At 50.6% G+C, this 23,570-nt stretch overlaps 1 protein-coding gene across 1 annotated transcript in view; it reads left to right on the top strand.

Moving 5' to 3' along the window:
* Positions 1-16,203: 16,203 nt before the first annotated feature.
* LOC139260334 (myoferlin-like) overlaps positions 16,204-23,570 on the top strand; it is a 301,635-nt gene continuing 294,268 nt past the window's right edge. Inside the window, exon 1 of the mRNA XM_070876822.1 lies at positions 16,204-16,953. Within this exon, the coding sequence (XP_070732923.1) occupies positions 16,866-16,953 (88 nt within the window). The 5' untranslated portion in view covers positions 16,204-16,865. The remainder of the gene's footprint in view (positions 16,954-23,570) is intronic.

Here is a 23,570-nt window from a genome sequence, read left to right as displayed (position 1 = left end):
GATCTCTGGCTGAAAATGCGGGGCAAGCAAGATGGCCACCCCACAAGAAGTGGAAGTGAGGTGGCTCATGCGGACCTCTCCTTGCCATTCCAGGAACTACGTGGCTTCGTCTCCCGGAACGGTGTGGGTTTCTTGCAGGAAGCACACCGCATATTTCCCCTCCCGCAGGAGCGACAATTTGTTAAATCTACGGCGTGCCTCTCTGCCGCCGTTGAAGTTGAGGCTGGCTATGGTTATCTTCATGACAAAAGCATAGTGCAATCTCTACCTAACCTATTGTGGGGAGGGAGTGGAGTCGTTTTTTGACCTCCACTCCCTCAGCAGCCCAGCGAGGAACCCTTTGAGCCGGCGCAGCTCAAGGCTTTGCGCCTTTGGTAAGGGCCCGCCCGCGGCCATGGTTTTAGCGGCGGCGTGGACGGATGCGATGAGCAGCCCCAGCTCGGACCATCTTTCCAGGGCCAGATGGGCTTGGTTGCGGCGACCCTGGCTCTGGGCCAAAAAGTCCCGGAGTTGCTTTTCAGGAATGAGGGGGGACTCAGCGGCGGGCACGAGGAGATCCACCGCCTCACTGGCGATGGACTCTAGATCTTCTCCCTCGTCCCCCACCGAGGCCCCGTCCCCCTCCGGGAGGTCGCCGCCAGCAGCCAGCCTGTCGACCACACGAGGTACGGCAAATGGCCCGGCCGCTCCATCCGGCCCCGGCTCCACCCCGATCCCACCCCCAGGATCGTCGGCAGAGGAGTCCCCACTGGGCTCTTTTAAAAGTGGTGCTGGGTCGGGAAGCGACAGCGGAAGGGGTTCCTCCTCCGCCCCAGGAACCGGGGAACACGGAGAGATCTGGTTTAGGAAATTCTCCAGGTCTACCCAGTCCTCCAGCTCCAAAGTAGGGGGCAAGGGTTGGTGTTCTTCCCCCTCCCCGCCGCCACCCCCATGGCCCAGCGTGTGGATGTATGTTAAAAAATTTTAAATTTTCATTTTCTGCCGAGTCAAGCAAGTCCCGGGGGAAGTTAGATAAAGGCTGGGCGGGCTCAGGTTCGGCCTTTTCAGCCCCGCCCGCCTCAGTCCCCGGGACGCTCGACCCGGCGGCTACGCATTCCTCCACTGGCCCTGCGCCCCCCACGACAGGCAGATCTCCCACGCCATCCCCGGGAGGCAGAGGCTGGGCAGCCTCGACTGCCCCACCCTCCCTGGGGACAGATTCCTCTTGCCTACGGCGCAGTTTGGGGGCGCTGGTGGGGGACGCGGGACACGCGGCGGGCACCGACTCCTCCGCGGAGGGATGTTGTTCCCCTCCGCCTCATTGGAGCAGCATCTCCTTTTGTTCCTGGGGGTGCGCGGAGACAGGGAGACCTCCATGTCTGCCGAGGCCTCCCGCTCCACTCCCCCCTTTTTCTTATCTTGCCCGTGCCCGAGCCCCTCTGCGGTATTGGTCAAGGGCTCGGGCACGGGCTCAGGGCACCCGCGCTCGCCGATTACTGGGTTGGGCTGAGCGCGGTTATCAATCTGTCTGGTGCACTGAGGGGACCCGCCTCGAGATGTTTCGCCTTCCTCTGCGCCTTCTTTCCAATCGGACGCTCTCCCTCCCCCCCGCCGGAGGCCGTGAAAACAAAGGCCCCCGACGATGCCCGCGCATCCACAGCTCCCGGCATGCGGACGCTACTAGGGGGAGGGGTGGCGGCGGCGCCAGCCTTACGAACATGCCCCACCTCCCTACAGGCATGGCACCGCACGCCGTCCGACGTCCAGAAGACGCGGTAGGCAGTCCCCTCGTGCACCACATTAAAATTACCCTCTGTCGTCTCCTCCCGCGCCAGCCGGACAAAGAGCTGGCGGCGGAAGGAGAAGACATGGCGCTGGCTGTTCTCCCTGAGGCCGAGCGGTATGGGGTTGATCCCTGACCTTACCTCCCCCAGTTGGTGTAGGTGAGGGAGGAGGAGCTCAGCGGGAACAAAGGGCGGGACGTTTGAAAGGATGACCCTTTGCGCGGTGGCCTCGAGAGGGTCCACCGGCAGGAACGTCCCGCCCACCGTGAGCCCCTTTTCAAGGGCAAGGGACACTGCCCGCTCCGACCCCAGGAGGAATACAGCCTTCCCAGACATCTTGGAGGCTGCGACAATGGCCGAGGGGCCGACTACCCCAGCCATCGCACGCACGCACTCCTCAATGCTCATTGTGGGGTGAGTGTAGCTCTTGACCCCGTGTTTCTTTGTTATTAGTCTGAAAGGTGGCAGGGCAGCAGGAGGCGCAGGAGGTGCCGTGGATGTCGACGCCGCCTGTGCATATGTCTTTGCTGGCCCTGCCACCGGCGTGGATGGGGTCGCCATCACGGGGTCCCTTTAAGGGCCACACCCACCCCAAAATCACAGGCCTTAATGGTCTGAAATGGCCTCATTGGTGTTTGAACAGAGGGAGCTCTAAAAGAGGCACACCTCTCCCCTAGTTGACAATTGGGGAGGAGCCTTGCTCCCTCTGCTCAGTTGTCTTAATTGGTTTTTCAATTAGGAGGAAAGGGGCTCTCAGAGAGAGAGGGGAGAGACAGAGAGAGAGAGAAAGAGCGTGGGGCGTGGGAAAGAGGGAAGCTGTGAGGGCAGGTCTCCCCTCACAGCGATGGGTGGGTGTTTTTCTTGGGGTGCACTCCCCAGATGATGGAAAAACAAACACAGTTTTTGTAGATGGTCTTTGGGTGGGGGGAGAAGATGTCTTCACCTGGGACAGCTGGAGCCACCCAGGCACACACTCACAACGATGTTAAATAGATGATTAATAGTTCTTCAGCCAGGTAGCTCCAGCTATCCCAGGCTAGGCAATGGGGGAGGGGTGCTTCAGTGGTGTGTGGGGCCTAGCTGTAAGCAAGACCCCCACACACACTTCCACACACACACACCCCCCGCGATCTTCCGGCCCTCTAGCAAGTCTTCTTTCCTCCCCCCACCGATATAACAAAGTCTTTAGGGGAATGCACCAAAACACACCCACCTTTGGTTGATGAAGTTTCTCCCTCCTTCCACACTGGATAGTTGTTGTTCTTTTTCCCCCTCTCTCCAACTCTCTGGAGATGTAATAAAGTTGTTGAATTTTCAGCTCTCCTCCTCTCCCTCTGGATGAATTGGAATTGTAGAAAGCCCCTTCCTCCTCTTCCTGGGCTGTTTCACAGGGCTCACTCCAGGCTTTCCAGGCAGGAGCAACAACAGCAAGCTCCTTCTCTCACTGCTCCAAGCTCCAACTGAATAGGCCACGCCTCCAAAGCTCCACCATTGGTCCACTGAACTCTTTTTGGGAGAAAATTAAAACATTTAATCATAAAATGGTGTCCCCCCGATCTGGGGGGCGCGCCAAACATTTCCAAGGCCCTTTTTTTGTGTCTTTTTGGGGGGGGGGGGTTGTTTTTTTTGTTTTTTTTAAGTTTTTTTTTGGGCACTAAAATCTTATTTTTTTCTCCAAGTGCCCCCTATAAAAGGGGAGGGGGACACTAAAAACACCAGCAATTAAAACAAATTAAACTTTAAAACATAAAATCAAATTAAAATTTGGTTGCCGGGGGTGATGATGTACTCCAGTCCCTCCGGTGCCCACCTCTTGCGGAAGGCCGCGAGCGTACCGGTGGACACCGGGTGCTCCATCTCCAAGAACATCCTGGCGCAGATGTACATGCGGAAGAGAGGCAGGCAGTCAGGTTGAACGACCCCCTCGACCGCCCGCTGCCTGGACCGGCTGATGGCACCCTTGGCCGTGCCCAGGAGCAGTCCTACGAGGAGGCCCGGACCTACCCGCTCCCCTCTGTACAGGGTGCCCAAAGATCAGGAGTGTGGGACTGAAGTGCAGCCAGAATTTCAGGAGCAGCCTCTTTAAAGAATAAAACAGGGACTGCAACCTCGTGCATTCGGTAAAAACATGGAACACGGACTCTTCCAGACCGCAGAAATTGCAGGCGGCCTGGGAGCCCGCGAACCGGCTTAAAAATTTATTGCACGGGACTGCTCCGTGCACCACCCTCCAGGCCAAGTCCCCGATAAATACTGGGAGGACTCCTGCGTAGAGTGCCCTCCATCGGGGACCCCCGCCTCCACCGGAAGGCTAGATGGTATGCCATGGCGTGTCCGGACGGCAGGCGAGGATGGCAAAGTTGAGAGCGTGCAGGAGCAGCCCGTACAGGAAACCCCTCCGCGCGGAACTGAAAGGCATGGAGGGGATTTCCTCGAGGCGGCTCAAGTTGTGAGGTGCCGGCTCCCGAGGGAGGTTCCAGGGTTTGGCGCCGATGAGAAATTCCGTCCGGACGGGGGTCAGTTCGGACGGGATCTCCCCACGTGCTTGAGCCTCCTCGATGCACCTAACGGAGTCAGGGCCCAGAGCTGTTTTTAGCGACTCGATTGCATCGGCCGCGCGGCGGACATTGGCCGAATTTAGGCGCTGCGCCAGCATGTCTGGCGCCATCCAGCCCGCTCCTCCGCCATCGAGCAGGTCCCTGACCCTGGTCACCTCACCAGCCACAGCCCTCTCGTCCGACCGCCACCTAAAACCTCGGTCGTGGAGGTACGGATTCCTGAGCAGCGGCTCCTGCAGGACAGCCGCCACTCCAGCCGGTGGAGAGCTGCGCTTGGTGGAGACATTGTTCCAGACCCTGGTGAGTTCCTTGTAAAAGACAGGCAGCTCCTGGAAGGCGGTCCTGTCGCCCCCCAAGCTCACAAACAGGAGCTGCGTGTCGTAGTTGAGGCCGTGCTGCTGGCGGAAGAAATACATCGCCAGAGCACGCCACCTAGGAGGGGGCTCGATATAAAGGTATCTCTGCAGGGTCTGAAGACGGAAAGTCGCGAGCTGGGTGCTGACGTACACCAACGACTGACCGCCCTCCCCAAGCGGGAGACTCAAGACCGCGGCAGAGACCCAGTGCTTCCTGTTGTTCCAGAAGAAGTCCACCAGCTTCTTCTGTATCTTGGTGACAAACGCAGGGGGAGGGGTCAAAGTGACCAGCCATACCACAACATGGCGGCCACCAGCTGGTTTATGACTAGCGCTCGACCCCTGTAGGACAGCACTCGGAGCAGTCCTGTCCAGCGCCCTAGGCGAGCGCCGACCTTGGCCTCCAGCTCTTGCCAGTTCGCCAGCCAGGCTTCCTCGTCGGGGCTAAGGTAGACTCCCAGATAGAGGAGATGGGTCGTGCTCCAGGCAAAAGGCCTGAGCTCCTCCGGCAGGGAGTCCACCCGCCACTGACCCACCAGGAGTCCGGAACATTTCTCCCAGTTGATCCTGGCGGAGGATGCGGCCGAGTAAATCTCCTGGCACTCACGCATCCTCCGCAGCTCAGCGGGCTCCTCTACCGCGAGGAGCACGTCATCGGCGTAAGCCGAGAGGACGACCTCCACGCCCGGCCCTTGCAGAGCCAGTCCCGTCAACCTCGTCCGCAGGAGGCGTAGGAAAGGCTCCACGCAGATGGCATATAACTGGCCGGACATGGGGCATCCCTGGCACACCCCTCTCCCAAAGTGAAGGGGCGCCATCAAGGACCCGTTAACCTTTATCAGACACTCCGCGGCGGCGTACAAAAGTCGGATCCGGGCGACGAAATGCGTCCCGAACCCGAAAGCGTGCAGAGTCCCGAACAGGTAGTCGTGATCCACCCTGTCGAATGCCTTCTCTTGGTCAAGAGATAGGAAGGCGACCGACAGACCAGCCTCCTGGGAATGATGGATGAGGTCCCGGACCAGATGGATATTATCGTGGATTGTCCGGCCCGGGACCGTGTAGGACTGGTCGGGGTGGATCATGTGGTCCAGCACGGCGCCAAGGCGAGCAGACATCGCCCTGGCGAAGATTTTGTAGTCCGTGCTGAGGAGGGAGACCGGGCGCCAGTTCTTAAGGAGGCGGAGATCGCCCTTCTTAGGCAGCAGGACGATGACTGCCCTGCGCCAAGAGAGGGGCATCTCCCTGGTCGCCAGACTTTCCCCCAGGACCCGCGCGTAGTCGCCCCCCAGGATGTCCCAGAATGCCCTGTGGAACTCCACGGTCAGCCCGTCCAGCCCCGGGGCTTTTCCCCTCGAGAGCCGGGCGAGGGCGCCGGTCAGCTCCGCCAGGCTTAGCGGAGCTTCCAGATTTTCGGCGCCCTCCGGGCTGACCTTCGGCAGGTCCTCCCACAAAACTCTACGCGCTTCCTCGCTGGACGGCTCCGGAGAGAACAGAGCCCTGTAATATTCACAGGCCCTGTTGTTGACGCCCTCCGGATCCGAGACGAGAAAGCCATCGTCGGCCAGCAGCGTCAAGAGCTGCTTATGGATACTCTGTCATTTTTCCAGCGAGTAGAAGAAGGGGGAGCCGCGGTCCAGATCCCGCAGGAACCGGATCCGCGACCTCACGAACGCGCCTCGGGACCCGACGAGCTGCAGGTCCTTCAGCGCGGCCTTCTTCGCTTCGTACACCATCCGCAGGGCCGGGTCCTCGACGACTTGACCGAGACGGGACTCCAGGTCGAGCACCTCTTTTTCTAGGCGCCCGACCCTGGCCGCCCGCCTCTTGGTCGACCCCCTCGCGTACTCTTGATAGATGACGCGGACGTGAGCCTTGCCCACGTCCCACCATAGCCTCAAGGAGGGGAAGCCCCCCTGCTTCCTTCTCCAGTCGGCCCAGAAACGACGGAACGAGTCCTGGAACCGCACGTCCTCCAGCAGCTGGTTGTTAAAATGCCAGTACGCGGACCCCGTCCTCGCGCGGAGCGAAGCGAGCTCCGCCCACACCAGGTGGTGGTCCAAACACGGCACCGGTCGCATGGAGGCCGCCGGGACGCAGGAAACGTACGCCCGAGACACGTAAAGGCGGTCGACTCTGGACCATCCTACTCCAGGTCTCACCCAAGTAAAGACGCTGGAGTCGGGATGGAGATTTCGCCAGACGTCCACCAAGTCGAAGGACCCGACCAGGTCCCTCAACTTCTCCATCGCCGTCATGCTCTGCGGGGCACCGGAGCGGTCCCTCGCCTCAAGGGTGCAGTTAAAATCCCCCCCGAGGACAATGCAGTCGCCGACGTCGACGGAGCCAAGAAGAGCGGACACCTCTTCGAAGAAGCGCGCTTGCTGCGGGCCTGCCTGAGGGGCGTACACGTTCACGAGATGGAGCGGCACGTCCCCCAGGCGAACTGTGACGTGCAGCAAGCGGCCTGGCACGGGCTCCTCGACCCCCAAGATCTCCGGCTGAAAATGCGGGGCCAACAAGATGGCCACCCCACAAGAAGTGGAAGTGAGGTGGCTCATGCGGACCTCTCCTTACCATTCCAAGAGCCACGTGGCTTCGTCTCCCGGAACGGTGTGGGTTTCTTGCAGGAAGAGCACCGCATATTTCCCCTCCCGCAGGAGCGAAAAATTGTTAAATCTACGGTGTGCCTCTCTGCCGCCGTTGAAGTTGAGGCTGGCTATGGTTATCTTCATGACAAAAGCATCGTGCAACCTCTACCTAACTTATTGTGGTGGAGGGAGTGGAGTCGTTTGTTGACCTCCACTCCTTCAGCAGCCCAGCGAGGAACTTTTTGAGCCGGCGCAGCTCAAGGCCTTGCGCCTTTGATAAGAGCCTGCCCGCGGCCATGGTTTTAGCGGCGACGCGGACCATCTTTCCAGGGCCAGGTGGGTTCGGTTGCGGCGACCCTGGCTCTGGACCAAAAAGTCCCGGAGTTCCTCTACGGGAATGAGGGGGGACTCAGCGGCGGACACGAGGAGATCCACCGCCTCACTGGCGATGGACTCGAGATCTTCACCCGCGTCCTCCACCGAGTCCCCGTCCCCCTACGGGAGGTCGCCGCCAGCAGCCGGCCCGTCGACCGCACGAAGTACGGCAAACGTTCCGGCCGCTCCATCCGGCCCCGGCTCTGCCCTGATCCCACCCCCAGGATCGTCGGCAGAGGAGTCCCCACTGGGCTCTTTTAAAAGTGGTGCTGGGTCAGGAAGTGACAGCGGAAGGGGTTCCTCCTCCGCCCCAGGAACCGGGGAACACGGAGAGACCTGGCCAAAGTAATGTTCCAGGTCCTCCAAGTACCCCAGCTCCAAAGTAGGGGGCGAGGGTTGTTGTTATTCCCCCTCCCCGCCGCCACCCCCTGGCCCAGCGTGCACAGATTCATTAAAATTGTTAATACTGTGTATTTCTGCCGAGTCGAGCAAGTCCCGGGGGAAGTTGGATATTGGCTGGGCGGGCTCAGGTTCGGCCTTTTCGGCCCTGCCTGCCTCAGTCCCCGGGACGCTCGACCCGGCGGCAATGCATTCCTCCGCTGGCCCCACGCCCCCCACGATAGGCAGATCCTCCACGCCATCCCCGGGAGGCAGAGGCTGGGCAGCCTCGACTGCCCCTCCCTCCCCGGGGACAGATTCCTCCCGTCTATGGCACAGTTTGGGGGCGCTGGTGGGGGACGCGGGACACGCGGCGGGCACCGACTCCTCCGCGGAGGGATATTGTTCCCCCTCCGCCTCATTGGAGCGGCGCCTCCTTTTGTTCCTGGGGGTGCGCGGAGGCAAGGAGACCTCCATGTCTGCCGAGGCCTCCCGCTCTGCCCCCTCTTTTTCTTACCTTGCCTGCGCCCGAGCCCCTCTGCGGTATTGGTCAAGGGCTCAGGCACGGGCTCAGGGCACCCCGCGCTCGCCGATGACTGGGTTGGGCTGAGCGCGATGGTCAAACTTTCTGGTGCACTGAGGGGACCCGCCTCGAGATGCTTTGCCTTCCTCCGCGCCTTCTTTCGGATCGGACGCTCTCCCTCCCCCCCGCCAGAGGCCGTGAAAACAAAGGCCCCCGACGATGCCCGCGCACCTACGGCTCCCGGCACGCGGACGCTACTAGGGGGAGGGGTGGCGGCGGCGCCAGCCTTGGCCGCCCTCAGTGGTTTGGCAGCCTTGGAGGCGGGGCAGTTCTTGCGAACGTGCCCCACCTCCCTACAGGCATGGCACCGCATGCCGTCCGACGTCCAGAAGACGCAGTAGGCAGTCCCCTCGTGCACCACATTAAATGATCCCTCTGTTGTCTCCTCCCGCGCCAGCCGGACAAAGAGCTGGTGGCGGAAGGAGAAGACATGGTGCAGGCTGTTCTCCCTAAGGCCGAGCGGTATGGGGTTGATCCCTGACCTTACCTCCCCCAGTTGGTGCAGGTGAGGGAGGAGGTGCTCAGCAGGAACAAAGGGCGGGACGTTTGAAATGATGACCCTCTGCGCGGTGGCCTCGAGAGGGTCCACCGGCAGGAACGTCCCGCCCACCGTGAGCCCCTTTTCAAGGGCCAGGGACACCGCCCGCTCCGACCCCAGGAAGAATACGGCTGCGACAATGGCCGAGGGGCCGACTACCCCAGCCATCGCCCGCACGCATTCCTCGATGCTCATTGTGGGGTGAGTGTAGCTCTTGACCCCGCATTTCTTAATAATTAGTCTGAATGGTGGCAGGGCAGCAGGAGGCGCAGGAGGCGCCGTGGATGCAGACACCGCCTGCCCGCATAAGTCTTAGCTGGCCCTGCCACCGGCGTGGATGGAGTCGCCATCACGGGGTCCCTTTAAGGGCTACACCCACCCCAGAGTCACAAGCCTTAATGGTCTTAATTTGGCCTCGTTTGAATTTATGAGCAGAGGTGCTCTCAATGAGGCACACCTCTCCCCTAGTTGACAATTGGGGAGGGGCCTTGCTCCCTCTGCTCAGTTGTCTTAATTGTTTTCCAATTAAGTAGAAAAGGAGCTCTCAGAGAGGGAGGGGAGAGACAGAGAGAGTGACAGAGAGAGAGGGAGGGGGGGTGGGAAAGAGGGAAGCTGTGAGGGCAGGTCTCCCCTCACAGCGATGGGTGGGTGTTTTTCTGGGGCGCACTCCCTAGATGATGGAAAACAAAGCAAGGCACAGTCTTATGGGATGGTCTTTGAGTGGGAGGAGAAGATGTCTTCACCTGGGACAGCTGGAGCCACCCAGGCACACACTCCCAACGATGTTTAATAGGGTGATTAGTAAATCTTCAGCCAGGTCGCTCCAGCTATCCCAGGCTAGGCAATGGGAGGGGTGCTTCATTGGTGTGTGGGGCCTAGCTGTAAGCAAGACCCCCACACACTTCCACACACACACAAACACACGCGATGTTCCGGGCCTCGAAGAAAATCTTCTTTTCTCCCCCCACCAATAAAACAATGTCTTTCGGGGAATGCACCAACACCCACCTGTAGAATGTTGTAGAATCTCCCTCCTTCCACACAGGTTGTTGCTCTTTTCCCCCTCTCTCCAACTCTTTGTAGCAGTAATAAAGTTGATAAATTTTTCTGCTCTCCTCCTCTCCCTCTGGATGTTGAACTGCAGTAAGCCAGCCCTCTCCTCCTCTTCCTGGGCTGTTCTCAGGGCTCACTCCAGGCTTTCGAGACAGGAGCTTCAGCAGGGAGTTCCTTCTCTCACAGCAGCACAGCTCCAACTGAATAGGCCACGCCTCCAAAGCTCCACCATTGGTCCACTGATCCCTGAAAGTAGCAGGCCAGGTGGATAAGGTAGTTAAGAAGGCATACGGAATGCTTGCCTTTATTGGCCGAGGCATAGAATATAAGAGCAGGGAGGTGATACTTAAATTGTATAATACTTTGGTTAGGCCACAGCTGGAGTACTGCGTGCAGTTCTGGTCACCGTATTATAGGAAGGACTTGACTGCACTAGAGAGGGTGCAGAGGAGATTTACTAGGATGCTGCCTGGAATGGAGAATTTTAGTTATGAGGACAGATTGGATAGGCTTGGTTTGTTCTCATTGGAACAGATGAGGTTGAGAGGCGACCTCATTGAAGTGTACAAAATATTGAGGGGCCTGGACATAGTGGATAGTAAAGGTCTATTTCCATTGGTGGAGTGGTCTATTATGAGGGGGCATAGTTTTAAGGTGGTTGCTGGAAGGTTTAGAGGGGATTTGAGTGGGGGGGCTTCTTTATGCAGATGGTTGTGGGGACCTGGAACACGTTGCCTGGAAGAGTGGTGGATGCAGAAACCTTCATCACTTTTAAGAGATGATTGGATGGGCACTTAAAGTGCCGTAACCTGCAGGGATATGGACCTAATTGGGATTAGACTGGATAACCTCTTGTTGGCTGGCGCAGATATAATGGTAAGAACATAAGAACATAAGAATTAGGAACAGGAGTATGCCATCTAGCCCCTTGAGCCTGCTCTTGAATGCAACAAGATTATGGCTGATCTGGCTGTGGACTCAGCTCCACTTACCCGCCCACTCCCCATAACCCTTAATTCCCTTATTGGTTAAAAATCTATCTATCTGTGATTTGAATACATTCAATGAGCTAGCCTCAACTGCTTCCTTGGGCAGAGAATTCCACAGATTCACAACCCTCTGGGAGAAGAAATTCCTTCTCAACTCGGTTTTAAATTGGCTCCCCCGTATTTTGAGGCTGTGCCCCCTAGTTCTAGTCTCCCCGACCAGTGGAAACAACCCCTCTGCCTTTATCTTGTCTATCCCTTTCATTGTTTTAAATGTTTCTATAAGATCACCCCTCATCCTTCTGAACTCCAACGAGTAAAGACCCAGTCTACTCAATCCATCATCAGTAGGTAACCCCCTCATCTCCGGAATCAGCCTAGTGAATCGTCTCTGTACACCCTCCAAAGCTAGTATATCCTTCCTTAAGTAAGGTGAACAAAACTGCACGCAGTACTCCAGGTGCGGCCTCACCAATACCCTGTACAGTTGCAGCAGGACCTCCCTGCTTTTGTACTCCATCCCTCTCGCAATGAAGGCCAACATTCCATTCGCCTTCCTGATTACCTGCTGCACCTGCAAACTAACTTTTTGGGATTCATGCACAAGGACCCCCAGGTCCCTCTGCACTGCAGCATGTTGTAATTTCTCCCCATTCAAATAATATTCCCTTTTTCTGTTTTTTTTTCGTAGGTGGATGACCTCACATTTTCCGACATTGTATTCCATCTGCCAAACCTTAGCCCATTCGCTTAACCTATCTAAATCTCTTTGCAGCCTCTCTGTGTCCTCTACACAACCCGCCTTCCCACTAATCTTTGTGTCATCTGCAAATACACTCTGTCCCCTCTTCCAGGTCATCTATGTATATTGTAAACAGTTGTGGTCCCAGCACCGATCCCTGTGGCACACCACTAACCACCGATTTCCAACCCGAAAAGGACCCATTTATCCCGACTCTCTGCTTTCTGTTAGCCAGCCAATTCTCGATCCATGCTAATACATTTCCTCTGACTCCGCGTAACTTTATATTCTGCAGTAACCTTTTGTGTGGCACCTTATCGAATGCCTTTTGGAAATCTAAATACACCACATCCATCGGTACACCTCTATCCACCATGCTCGTTATATCCTCAAAGAATTCCAGTAAATTAGTTAAACATGATTTCCTCTTCATGAATCCATGTTGTGTCTGCTTGATTGCACTATTCCTATCTATTGATAGCTTCAAGCATTTTCCCCACTACAGATGTTAATCTAACCGGCCTATAGTTACCTGCCTTTTGTCTGCCCCCTTTTTTAAACAGAGGCGTTACATTAGCTGCTTTCCAATCCGATGGTACCTCCCCAGAATCCAGAGAATTTTGGTAGATTATAACGAATGCATCTTGTATAACTTCAGCCATCTCTTTTAATACCCTTGGATGCATTTCATCAGGACCAGGGGACTTGTCTACCTTGAGTCCCATTAGCCTGTCCAGCACTACCCCCCTAGTGATAGTGATTATCTCAAGGTCCTCCCTTCCCACATTCCCGTGATCAACAATTTTTGGCATGGTTTTTGTGTCTTCCACTGTGAAGATCGAAGCAAAATAATTGTTTAAGGTCTCAGCCATTTCCACATTTCCCATTATTAAAACCCCTTCTCATCTTCTAAGGGACCAACATTTACTTTAGTCACTCTTTTCCGTTTTATATATCGGTAAAAGCTTTTACTATCTGTTTTTATGTTTTGCGCAAGTTTACTTTCGTAATCTATCTTTCCTTTCTTTCTTATTTTCTTCGTCATTCTTTGCTGTCGTTTAAAATTTTCCCAATCTTCTAGTTTCCCACTAACCTTGGCCACCTTATACGCATTGGTTTTTAATTTGATACTCTCCTTTATTTCCTTGGTTATCCACGGCTGGTTATTCCTTCTCTTACCGCCCTTCTTTTTCACTGGAATATATTTTTGTTGAGCATTATGAAAGAGCTCCTTAAAAGTCCTCCACTTTTGTTCCTCAATTGTGCCACCATTTAGTCTGTGTTTCCAGCCCACTGTAGTCCCCTTTGTTTAAGCATAGTACGTTGGTTTGAGACATTACTTCCTCACCCTCAATCTGTATTACAAATTCAACCATTCTGTGATCACTCATTCCGAGAGGATCTTTTACTAGGAGATCGTTTATTATTCCTGTCTCATTACACAGGACCAGATCTAAGATAGCTTGCTCCCTTGTAGGTTCTGTAACATACTGTTCTAAGAAACAATCCCGTATGCATTCTATGAATTCCTCCTCAAGGCCACCCCATGCGATTTGATTTGACCAATCGATATGTAGGTTAAAATCCCCCATGATTACTGCAGAGAATCGAATACGGCCAGGGTGATCTCCTAATCTAGTTTTGATCGCCTGGATGGGTCAGAGAGGAATTTTCCCAGATTTTTTTCCCCCTAAATTGGGGTGGGTTTTTATCTGGTTTTTGCCTCTCCCAGGAGATCACATGGCCCCGGTTGGGGTGGAGTGTAAAATGTTTCAGTCTAAGGGGTGCCGCAGTTGTGTGGGGTGGACTGGTTGGGCTGGGTGCACTTTACCTTACCGCCATTGTTCATTGGTTTATATGTAACTTTCAGGGCTGCTGACCAAGGGCCGTGCGGCTCTTTGCCGGCCGACGCGGACACAATGAGCCGAAATGGCCTCCTTCTGCGCTGTAAATTTCTATGTTTCTATGTTTCAGTGACTTCATCTTTTTACTTTTACATCACCTCAAATAGCTCAAACTTGCTATACACCTCAAGTTTCCTGCAAGACTTTTCGTCACCTGAAGGCAACATAGACATTGCAACGTCTTCATTTTACTCTGTTATTTTATTAGATGATACTTTTTATAGTTTGGGCAGATTGTCAGGCACTGTGACAAATATATTTTTGTCTACTTTTAGCTTGTAGCAGTCCATTTACCAAATATCAAAAAGTTTAAAAACCAACTTCGGTCAAAATAATTGGATACAAATGTGAAGATGTGTTCCATTGTCTCTGAGATTATAGACTTGAGAGAAGAGCCAAGTCAAATAATTCAAACATAAACTGCATTGTGTCATTCGTTCAGTTATGTGGCTGACCGGCAACTCCTTTTGAATTCAGTTATTTAAATCCATTACTGTTAGTTCAATATTTAAGAGTGAATTGTTAGAATCAATGAAATGGTTTTGAAACTTTCAGAGCAAAAGATCAGGCAAGTTAGCTCCCAGAATTAGTAAGACTATAAAATAAACATGCATATATAAAGGTCAACTGTAAAATAAAAGCTTGGCACAGAGATTCCAAATAGTACTTTTCCCTCAAGGAGCTAAATTAATATCCCTTGCAAATATAATTACTAAGATTAATGTTGTTTATTTATTTGTTCATCCATTACTCAATAAGTTCACTTGATATTCAAGGTCTGAAACAAAGTCTGATGGTGTGATGCTCTGCAGCTTTTCAAAGATGTGAGTAAGGTCCTGTGGGGGCTCTGGATAGATCGCGTGGCCAAAAAAGTATTCAAGAAATGTGTTCTGTTTGTTATCGCAGGCATATTACTGAAATGTGCCTGGATATCAGGGCCAGTAAAGATATTCTCCAGGCTACCAGGATAAAAATAACTCAACTTGGAATGTAACTTAAAATACAGAAACTGAAGCATCTAAGCTAGAAGGGGCAGAAACGACCCCAAAACATTAACAGCCACCAATTAGGAAATTAAGTAAAATAGGAAGTTCCCTGTGGCATTCGCCAATCCTGCTAGTTATTGGTCTACATAAATGAAATTGTAGTAAGTGTCAGCTGTGGCACACTCGCCTCTGAGTCAGAAGGTTGTGGGTTCAAGTCCCACTCCAGGAGCTTGAGCACATAACTCTAGGCTGGCAGTACAGTGCTGAGCGAGTGCTGCACTGTCTGAGGTGCCGCCTTTTGGATGAGACATTAAACCAATGCCCCGTTTGCCTTCTCAGGTGGGTGTAAAAGATCCCATGGCATTATTTTGAAGAAGAACAGGGGAGTTATCCCCAGTGTCCTGGCCAATATTTATCCCTCAATCAACATAACAAAAGCAGATTATCTGGTCATTATCACATTGCTGTTTGTGAGAGTTTGCTTGTCGTCCGGACACACCACAATGCACCATCTTGCTGTCCAGAGGAGGCCGGGGCCCCCAATGGAGTGCTCTCGATGCGGGAGTCCTCCCTTTATTGGGGACTTGGCCTGGAGGATGTTGCACGGGGCACTCCCATGCAATTGTCGGTTCACGGACTCCCAGGCCGCCTGCAATTTCTGCGGTCTGGAAGAGTCCGTGTTCCATGTTTACGTGGAGTATATCAGGTTGCAGCCCCTGTTCCAATATTTGAAAGGGCTGCTCCTCAAATTCTGGTTGCACTTCAGTCCCACGCTCCTGATCTTTGGGCATCCTGTGCGGAGGGGAGCAGGCAGGTCGGAAGGCCTCCTCGTAGGATTGCTCCTGGGCATGGCCAAAGTGGCCATTAACCAGTCCAGGCAGCAGGTGGTCGAGGTGGTCGTTCAGCCCGACTGCCTGCCTCTCTTCTGCGGTTACATTTGAGACAGGGTGGCCCCTGGTGTCTGCCAAATTTTAAAATTTGATCCGTTTAATGTTAAAAGTTTAATTTGTCGGTTTGAGTGCCCCTTTAATTAAGGGGGCACTTGATTTATAGTTTCAACTTAAAATTGTTGTGTGAGTTTGCTGTGCACAAGTTGGCTGCCGTGTTTCCCACATGACAACAGTGACTACACTCCAAAAATACTTAATTGGCTGTAAAGTGCTTTGATTAGTCTGGTGGTTGTGAAAGGCGCTATATAAATGCAATTCTTTCTTTCTAAGTGAACATCCATAAGTTCTCATACTGTGCCATTATAATCTTTACAATAAATACCATTGGGAAATTATGTCTTGATGTGATTGGCTGCAGTCACCGCCATTCATCCAAGTTGCCTCCCTTTGAGATTAAACGGCAAATGAGTGAGTGTGTATGATTTGCAGAGCTGGATGTGGTTGGACTCTGCAGTAACTGTGATTTCATTGAATCAGTATTTTATCATTCTGTGGTTTTTAGTGCACAAATGCGCTGATTTATGCCCTGACCAAAGTTCGTGATATGTTTAACTCTGGAATTCTAATCGACATTGTGCTGCTCTCTGACGTGGTCAACCATAGCCGTGATTTCCCTGAACATTTGAGACGCAGTTGAAAAACAAAAGTCGAGTTGTAACCTGAACCCTAACCAATCCCCGCAGCCTGACAGCAGGAATGGGACTAGTTCTAACTGACTGGCTTTATTGGACTACAAGCTGTGCGTTTACCAAAAAACATGCACTCTTCAGCTTAAGCAAGTGAAGCAAAGCTTTCGCGAGGCGTGTCCATGAATTTTCCATTCGTTTTAAGAAGTTCCTTTTCACTTTTGCGCTACGTGGCAATGGTTTTTGACGGCACACGCTGTCTTGTCTGTTTCTCGGTGCTTGTGCTTGGGTAGGTGACGCAGGTATCGGTTTACAGGTGCGGGAACCAATCCGCCTCAACTTCCCCATCTATTAAAGAACTCATTAGGAGCTATTACTCATTTCCCCTTTCACCAGCGGCGAGTCGGTAGATCTGTTATTGATGTCAGACTGAATGCAGTTGCTGCAAACATCTGTCTCTGCTGGGGGATGTCGAGATGCTTCGTTTAATAGTCGAGTCCGCCAGCAATCTTCCTGGCTCAAAATTTGGAACACCCGACCCCATAGTAGGGGTTACTTTCAAAGGTGAGTGTATTAAAATATAACCAAACTATACGCCGACAGTATATAAGAACTAGTTGCACACCACAGCCAAAGGATGTTGGAGTAAAACTGCTTATGATTCTTTTAATGCCGTTGCAAGTTGTTTTGTTTAATAAGAATATTTAATTGGTGATTATCAACGTTACAGATGCACGGTGAAGTCTCTGCTCCTCCGCCCAAAGCTGCTTTCCCTTTAGCGGACTTTTGTGATTAGAATATGTCTGTTATTTAACTAAACCAACACTATAAGTGTCCCATTTACCCCACCCCAAGTTGTGTCCCCCAAATTCAAGTGAAGTACCAAGCTGCATTGACTTTCTGTTGCCTTAAGGTGTGGCCGTTGATTTTTTTTTAAATCGAAATTCAGCTTGGAAAAAACAACGCAAGTTCGTCCTTCTGACTCACTCTTTGAGGATTGTTGCAGTTTAAGTCCGACATAACGTTGGGGGATATCTGTTCGAACTTTTATGCTGAAATGGTATCTGATAGTTGATCCTAGATTTATTTATTAACTTTTAAAATAAATTTACAACGTTTTTCGACCCTCATTGGGTTAATATAATTCCACTGCAGGAGGGCAGCGCACAAATGCAGCCCGACTTCATCCAGTTCTTTTATCAAACCATAAAAGAAAGCCCCGGTACAAGTACTTCCTGTCCCAGTTGGTGTCCTGAGTTGATATAAGCCTCTGCTATTTACTGTAGGCCTAGCTACCGATAAGCTTGTTCGGTCCTTGCCTACTGTGTACACCAGCAGCAGTCCACCAGTACAAACAAAATAAACGTATGCCCTATAGAAGACTAGGATTGTCTTTTTCCTAACTGCGTTTATTAGTGGAGGGGCCAAGCTGAATTGAGTTCTTCATTTGTGGGCACCTTTTGCTTGTTGGCTCTGGTTTCTGGTAATAGCTGAGTTGGTTGACCTCTAGCTGGACTGCTACAATTCGGCTCAGGTGAGAAAGAGAAACATCCGTTGGTTTCTGCTCTGTTTGCTGTTCAGCAATCCCCTGCTGGAATTGTCTTGGTGATATGTGATGAGAACTGGATCTGGTTTGGCTGTGACATGGTCTCCCTTGATTGACACTCACTGTCTTGGGGGTCACATGAATAAGAATAATCACTTTGTACATGCAGAAATCAAGCGCAGGCAGCGGAAAGAGCGTGTGGCAAACCTATCCCACCTACCCTTTCCCTCAACGCCTATCTGTCTTCCCCGCCCCCCCCCCCCCCCCGTGACTGGGATTGTGGTTCTCGTATTGGACTGTTCAGCCACCTAAGGACTCAGTTTTAGAGGGAAGCAAGTCCTCCTGGATTCCTGCTGATGATGATGATGATGAAGAAGAATCACTTTGTAGAGTTACCAGAGGGGTGGTAATAAGTATCTAAATCTTCACCCTGCCAAAGAGTTGATGCCTTTTAGAAGGGAAGAGGAAAATGTATATATTAATTGAAAAACCAAGGGTCTTGTTTCAATTAAATGAAATTTACTGATGCTTGTCACCCTTTCTGATGTCTGATTTTTGGGAGTTGGTCATCTGTTTCTTCAGGAATGTTTGGGTGGCTGAGTATGAATCATCCCTCCCTAAAACTTTGTGCTCATGAGGACTTCTGATGTCCTCTAACATTAAAATGTAATGCCTTGAATAATAACCATTGCCTGTTTCCATTTGGTGTTTGTTTATAATCGTTACATTGTAATTGTGTGTAAACATACTTATGGTGTTAACAATTGCAAACTCATGATGCCTGTCCAAATAACTAAACATGTAGACATACACTATTTCCAGAATTGGAGTAACCTGAAATATTACAGGTCTGGTCTGTTTAATTGCGCAGCCTCTGTGTTCAACTGTCAGCAGTATGATTTAATTCTTTTTCAGTGGCTTTTGTTCTTGATTAGTTATTGTTAGGCAACATGCTGCTGTTTATGTAGCCCTTCCATTCCACCTGTGGTTCAATATGTCTCAACATTAAGTTGAGATCAACATTTGAAGCAGTCATTTATATGATTCAAATCCAATTCCTTTGTGATTAAACTTTTTTGATTATATAATTCCAATTCACATTTATTCTAAGAAAAGCATCTGATATGACTTGGGTCAGATTGTAGTGCTTTCCAGCCCTTTCCTGGCTAGGTTTGAATTCTGACCCTCAATGTGCATTCTGGAGGGGGAGGGTGAACAGCCAGCTGTCGGACATATAGGTACCAACGATATAGGAAAAAAATTGGATGAGGTCCTAAAAGTTGAATTTAGGGAGCTAGGAGTTAAATTAAAAAGTAGGACCTCAAAGGTAGTAATCTCAGGATTGCTACTAGTGCCACATGCTAGTCAGAGTAGGAATTGCAGGATAGCTCAGATGAATATGTGGCTTGAGGAATGGTGCAAGGAGGAGGGATTCAAATTCCTGGGACATTGGAACTGGCTCTGGGGGAGGTGGAACCAGTACAAACCGGACGGTCTGTACCTGGGCAGGACAGAATCGATGTCCTAGGCAGAGTGTTTGCTGGTGCGGTTGGGGAGGGTTTAAACTAAAATGGCAGGGGGATGGGACTCTATGCAGGGAGGTAGAGAGAAATAAAAAGGGGGCAGAAGCAAAAGATAGGAAGGAGAAAAGCAAGAGTGGAGGGCAGAAAAATCAAGGGCCACATTACAACATAATTCTAAAAGGACAAAGAGTGTTTTTAAAAAAAAAAACAAGCCTGATGGCTGAGTCTCAATGCGAGGAGCATTTGTAATGTGGATGAATTGACTGTGCAGACATATGATGCAATTGGGATTACGGAGACATGACTCCAAGGTAAACAAGGCTGGGAACTCAACATTCAAGGGTATTCAATATTCAAGAAGGAAAAGGAGGTGGGGTAGCATTACTGGTTAAAGAGGAGATTAATGCAATAGTAAGGAAGGACATTAGTAGCCTGGATGATGTGGAATCTATGAGTAAAGCTGTGAAACACCAAAGGGCAGAAAACATTAGTGGGAGTTGTGTACATACCACCAAACAGTAGTAGGGAGGTTGGGGATGCTGCAATAAGGGTGCAGCAGTTATCATGGGTGACTTGAATCTACATATTGATTGGGTCAACCAAACTGGTAGTAATGCTGTGGAGGAGGATTTCCTGGAGTGTATAAGGGATGGTTTTCTGGACCAATATGTCGAGGAACCAACCGGAGAGCAGGCCATCCTAGACTGGGTCTTGTGTAACGAGAGAGAATTGATTAGCAATCTTGTGCGAGGCCTTTTGGGGAAGAGTGACCATAATATGGTAGAATTATTCATTTTAAAATGAAGCGTGACAGTTAATTCAGAGACTAGGGTCCTGAACTTAAAGAAAGGAAACTTTGATGGTCTGAGATGTGAATTGGCTATGATATACTGGAGAATAATACTTAAAGGATTGACGGTGGATAGGCAATGGCAGACATTTTAAATATCACACGGATGAACTACAACAATTGTACATCTCGATGTGGCATAAGAATAAAAAAGGGAAGGTGGCTCAACTGTGGCTAACAAGGGAAATTAGGGAAAGTGTTAAATCCAAGGAAGAGGCATATAAGTTGGCTAGAAAAAGCAGCAAACCTGAGGACTGGGAGAAATGTAGAATTCAGTAGAGGAGTTCTAAGGGTTGAATTAGGAGGGGAAAATAGAGTATGAGAGTAAGCTTGCAGGGAACATAAAAACTGACTGCAAAAGCTTCTATAGATATGTGAAGAGAAAAAGATTAGTGAAGACTAATGTAGGTCCCTTGCAGTCAGAATCAGGTGAATTCATAATGGGGAACAAGGAAATGGCAGACCAATTGAACAAATACTTTGGTTCTGTCTTCACCTAAGGAAGACACGAATAACCTCCCGAAAATATTAGGGGACCGAGGGAAATCCTCATCAATCAGGAAATGGTGTTGGGCAAATTGAAGGGACTGAAGGCTGATAAATCCCCAGGGCCTGATAGTCTGCATCCCAGAGTATTGAAGGAAGTGGCCCTAGAAATAGTAGATACATTGGTGGTAATTTTCCAACATTCCATGGACTCTCGTTCAGTTCCTCGGGATTGGACGGTAGCTAATGTAACCCCACTTTTTTTAAAAAGGAGGGGGAGAGAAAACAAGGAATTATAGACCAGTTAGCCTGACATCAGTGGTGGGGAAAATGCTGGAATCAATTATTAAAGATGTAATAGCAGCGCATTTGGAAAGCAGTGACAGGATCGATCCAGTCAGTGTGGATTTATGAAAGGGAAATCATGCTTGACAAATCTTCTAGAATTTTTTGAGGATGTAACTGGTAGAGTGGACAAGGGAGAACCAGTGGATGTGATGTATTTGGACTTTCAAAAGGCTTTTGACAAGGTCCCACATGAGATTAGTGTGCAAAGTTAAGGCACGTGGTATTGGGGGTAATGTAGTGAAGTGGATAGAGAACTGATTGGCAGACAGGAAGCAAAGAGTGGGAATAAACTGGTCCTTTTCAGAATGGCAGGCAGTAACTAGTGTGGTGTCGCAAGGTTCAGTGCTGGGACACCAGCTATTTACAATATACATTAATGATTTAGACGAAGGAATTGAATGTAATATCTCCAAGTTTTCAGATGACACTAAGCTAGGTGGCAGTGTGAGCTGCGAGGCGGATGCTAGGATGCTGCAGGGGGACTTGGACAAGTTAGGTGAATGGACAAATGCATGGCAGATGCAGTATAATGTGGATAAGTGTGAGGTTATCCATTTTGGTGGCAAAAACAGGAAGGCAGGCTATTATCTGAATGGTGACCGATTTTTATTAAAAGGGAAGGTGCAACGAGACCTGGGTGCCATGGTACATCAGTCATTGAAGGTAGGCATGCAGGTACAGCAGGCAATAAAGAAAGCTAATGGCATGCTGGCCTTCATTGCGAGGGGATTTGAGTATAGGAGCAGGGAGGTCTTGCTGCAGTTGTACAGGGCCTTGGTGAGATCACACCTTGAGTATTGTGTACAGTTTTGGTCTCCTAACCTGAGGAAGGACATTCTTGCTATTGAGGGAGTACAGCGAAGGTTCACCAGGCTGATTCCTGGGATGGCAGGACTGCCATATGAAGAAAGACTGGATCGACTAGGCTTATATTCACTGGAATTTAGAAGAATGAGAGGCGATCTCAGAAACATAAAATTCTGACGGGATTCGACAGGTTAGATGCAGGAAGAATGTTCCCGATTGTTGGGGAAGTCCAGAACCAGGGGTCACAGTCTAAGGGTAAGGGGTAAGCCATTTAGGACCGAGTTCCACATCATTGCCCTCTGTGTGCATATTGCAGATAATGTAGTCCTACAATATACTTGCTATTTATTGCCAAACTGACCCTTCAGTCAACTGTTGTTTCCCAAGTTTGTCAAGAGAATTTTGATACAAACTCCTAGAAGTTGCGTCCTGAGGTTTGTTTATGCTATGGCTATTGAAAATTGCAGAATCTATCATCTCTGGACTTCAGTCTACGTTGTTAATAAGAATAGTCCATTTGTATTTCACAACTACAACATTATTGATAGAAATATAAAATCTGCAGGGAACACTCAGCATTTTATTTAAAAAAAGATTCTCTGACTAATATTCAGATTCAGAATAGTTTGTATAAAAGTTGCCAAACACAAGATAGAGTATAACTTGGTAAGAACATAAGAACATAAGAACGCCATCTAGCCTCTCGAGCCTGCTCCGCCATTCAACAAGATCATGGCTGATCTGGCCGTGGACTCGGCTCCACTTACCCGCCTGCTCCCTGTAACCCTCAATTCCCTTATTGGTTAAAAATCTATCTATCTGTGAATTGAATACATTCAATGAGCTAGCCTCAACTGCTTCCTTGGGCAGAGAATTCCACAGATTCACAACCCTCTGGGAGAAGAAATTCCTTTTCAACTCGGTTTTAAATTGGCTCCCCCGTATTTTGAGGCTGTGCCCCCTAGTTCTAGTCTCCCCAACCAGTGGAAACAACTCTCTGCCTCCAACTTGTCTCTCCCTTTCATTATTTTAAATGTTTCTATAAGATCACCCCTCATCCTTCTGAACTCCAACGAGTAAAGACCCAGTCTACTCAATCTATCATCATAAGGTAACCCCCTCATCTCCGGAATCAGCATAATGAATCGTCTCTGTACCCCCTCCAAGGCTAATATATCCTTCCTTAAATAAGGTGACCAAAACTGCACGCAGTACTCCAGGTGCGGCCTCACCAATACCCTATACAGTTGCAGCAGGACCTCCCTGCTTTTGTACTCCATCCCTCTCGCAATGGAGGCCAACATTCCATTCGCCTTCCTGATTACCTGCAAACTAACTTTTTGGGATTCATGCACGAGAACCCCCAGGTCCTTCTGCACCGCAGCATGTTGTAATTTCTCCCCATTCAAATAATATTCCCTTTTACTGTTTTGTTTTTTTCCCCAAGGTGGATGACCTCACATTTTCTGACATTGTATTCCATCTGCCAAACCTTAGCCCATTCGCTTAACCTATCTAAATCTCTGCAGCTTCTCTGTGTGTCCTCTACACAACCCGCTTTCCCACTAATCTTTGTCATCTGCAAATTTTGTTACACTACACTCTGTCCCTCTTTCAGGTC

The sequence above is a fragment of the Pristiophorus japonicus genome, chromosome 3 (assembly GCF_044704955.1).
Source record: "Pristiophorus japonicus isolate sPriJap1 chromosome 3, sPriJap1.hap1, whole genome shotgun sequence".
In the NCBI taxonomy this organism is placed as follows: Eukaryota; Metazoa; Chordata; class Chondrichthyes; family Pristiophoridae; genus Pristiophorus; species Pristiophorus japonicus.
The sequence above is the reverse complement of the archived record's forward strand: the minus strand, read 5'-3'. Positions and strand labels throughout refer to the sequence as shown.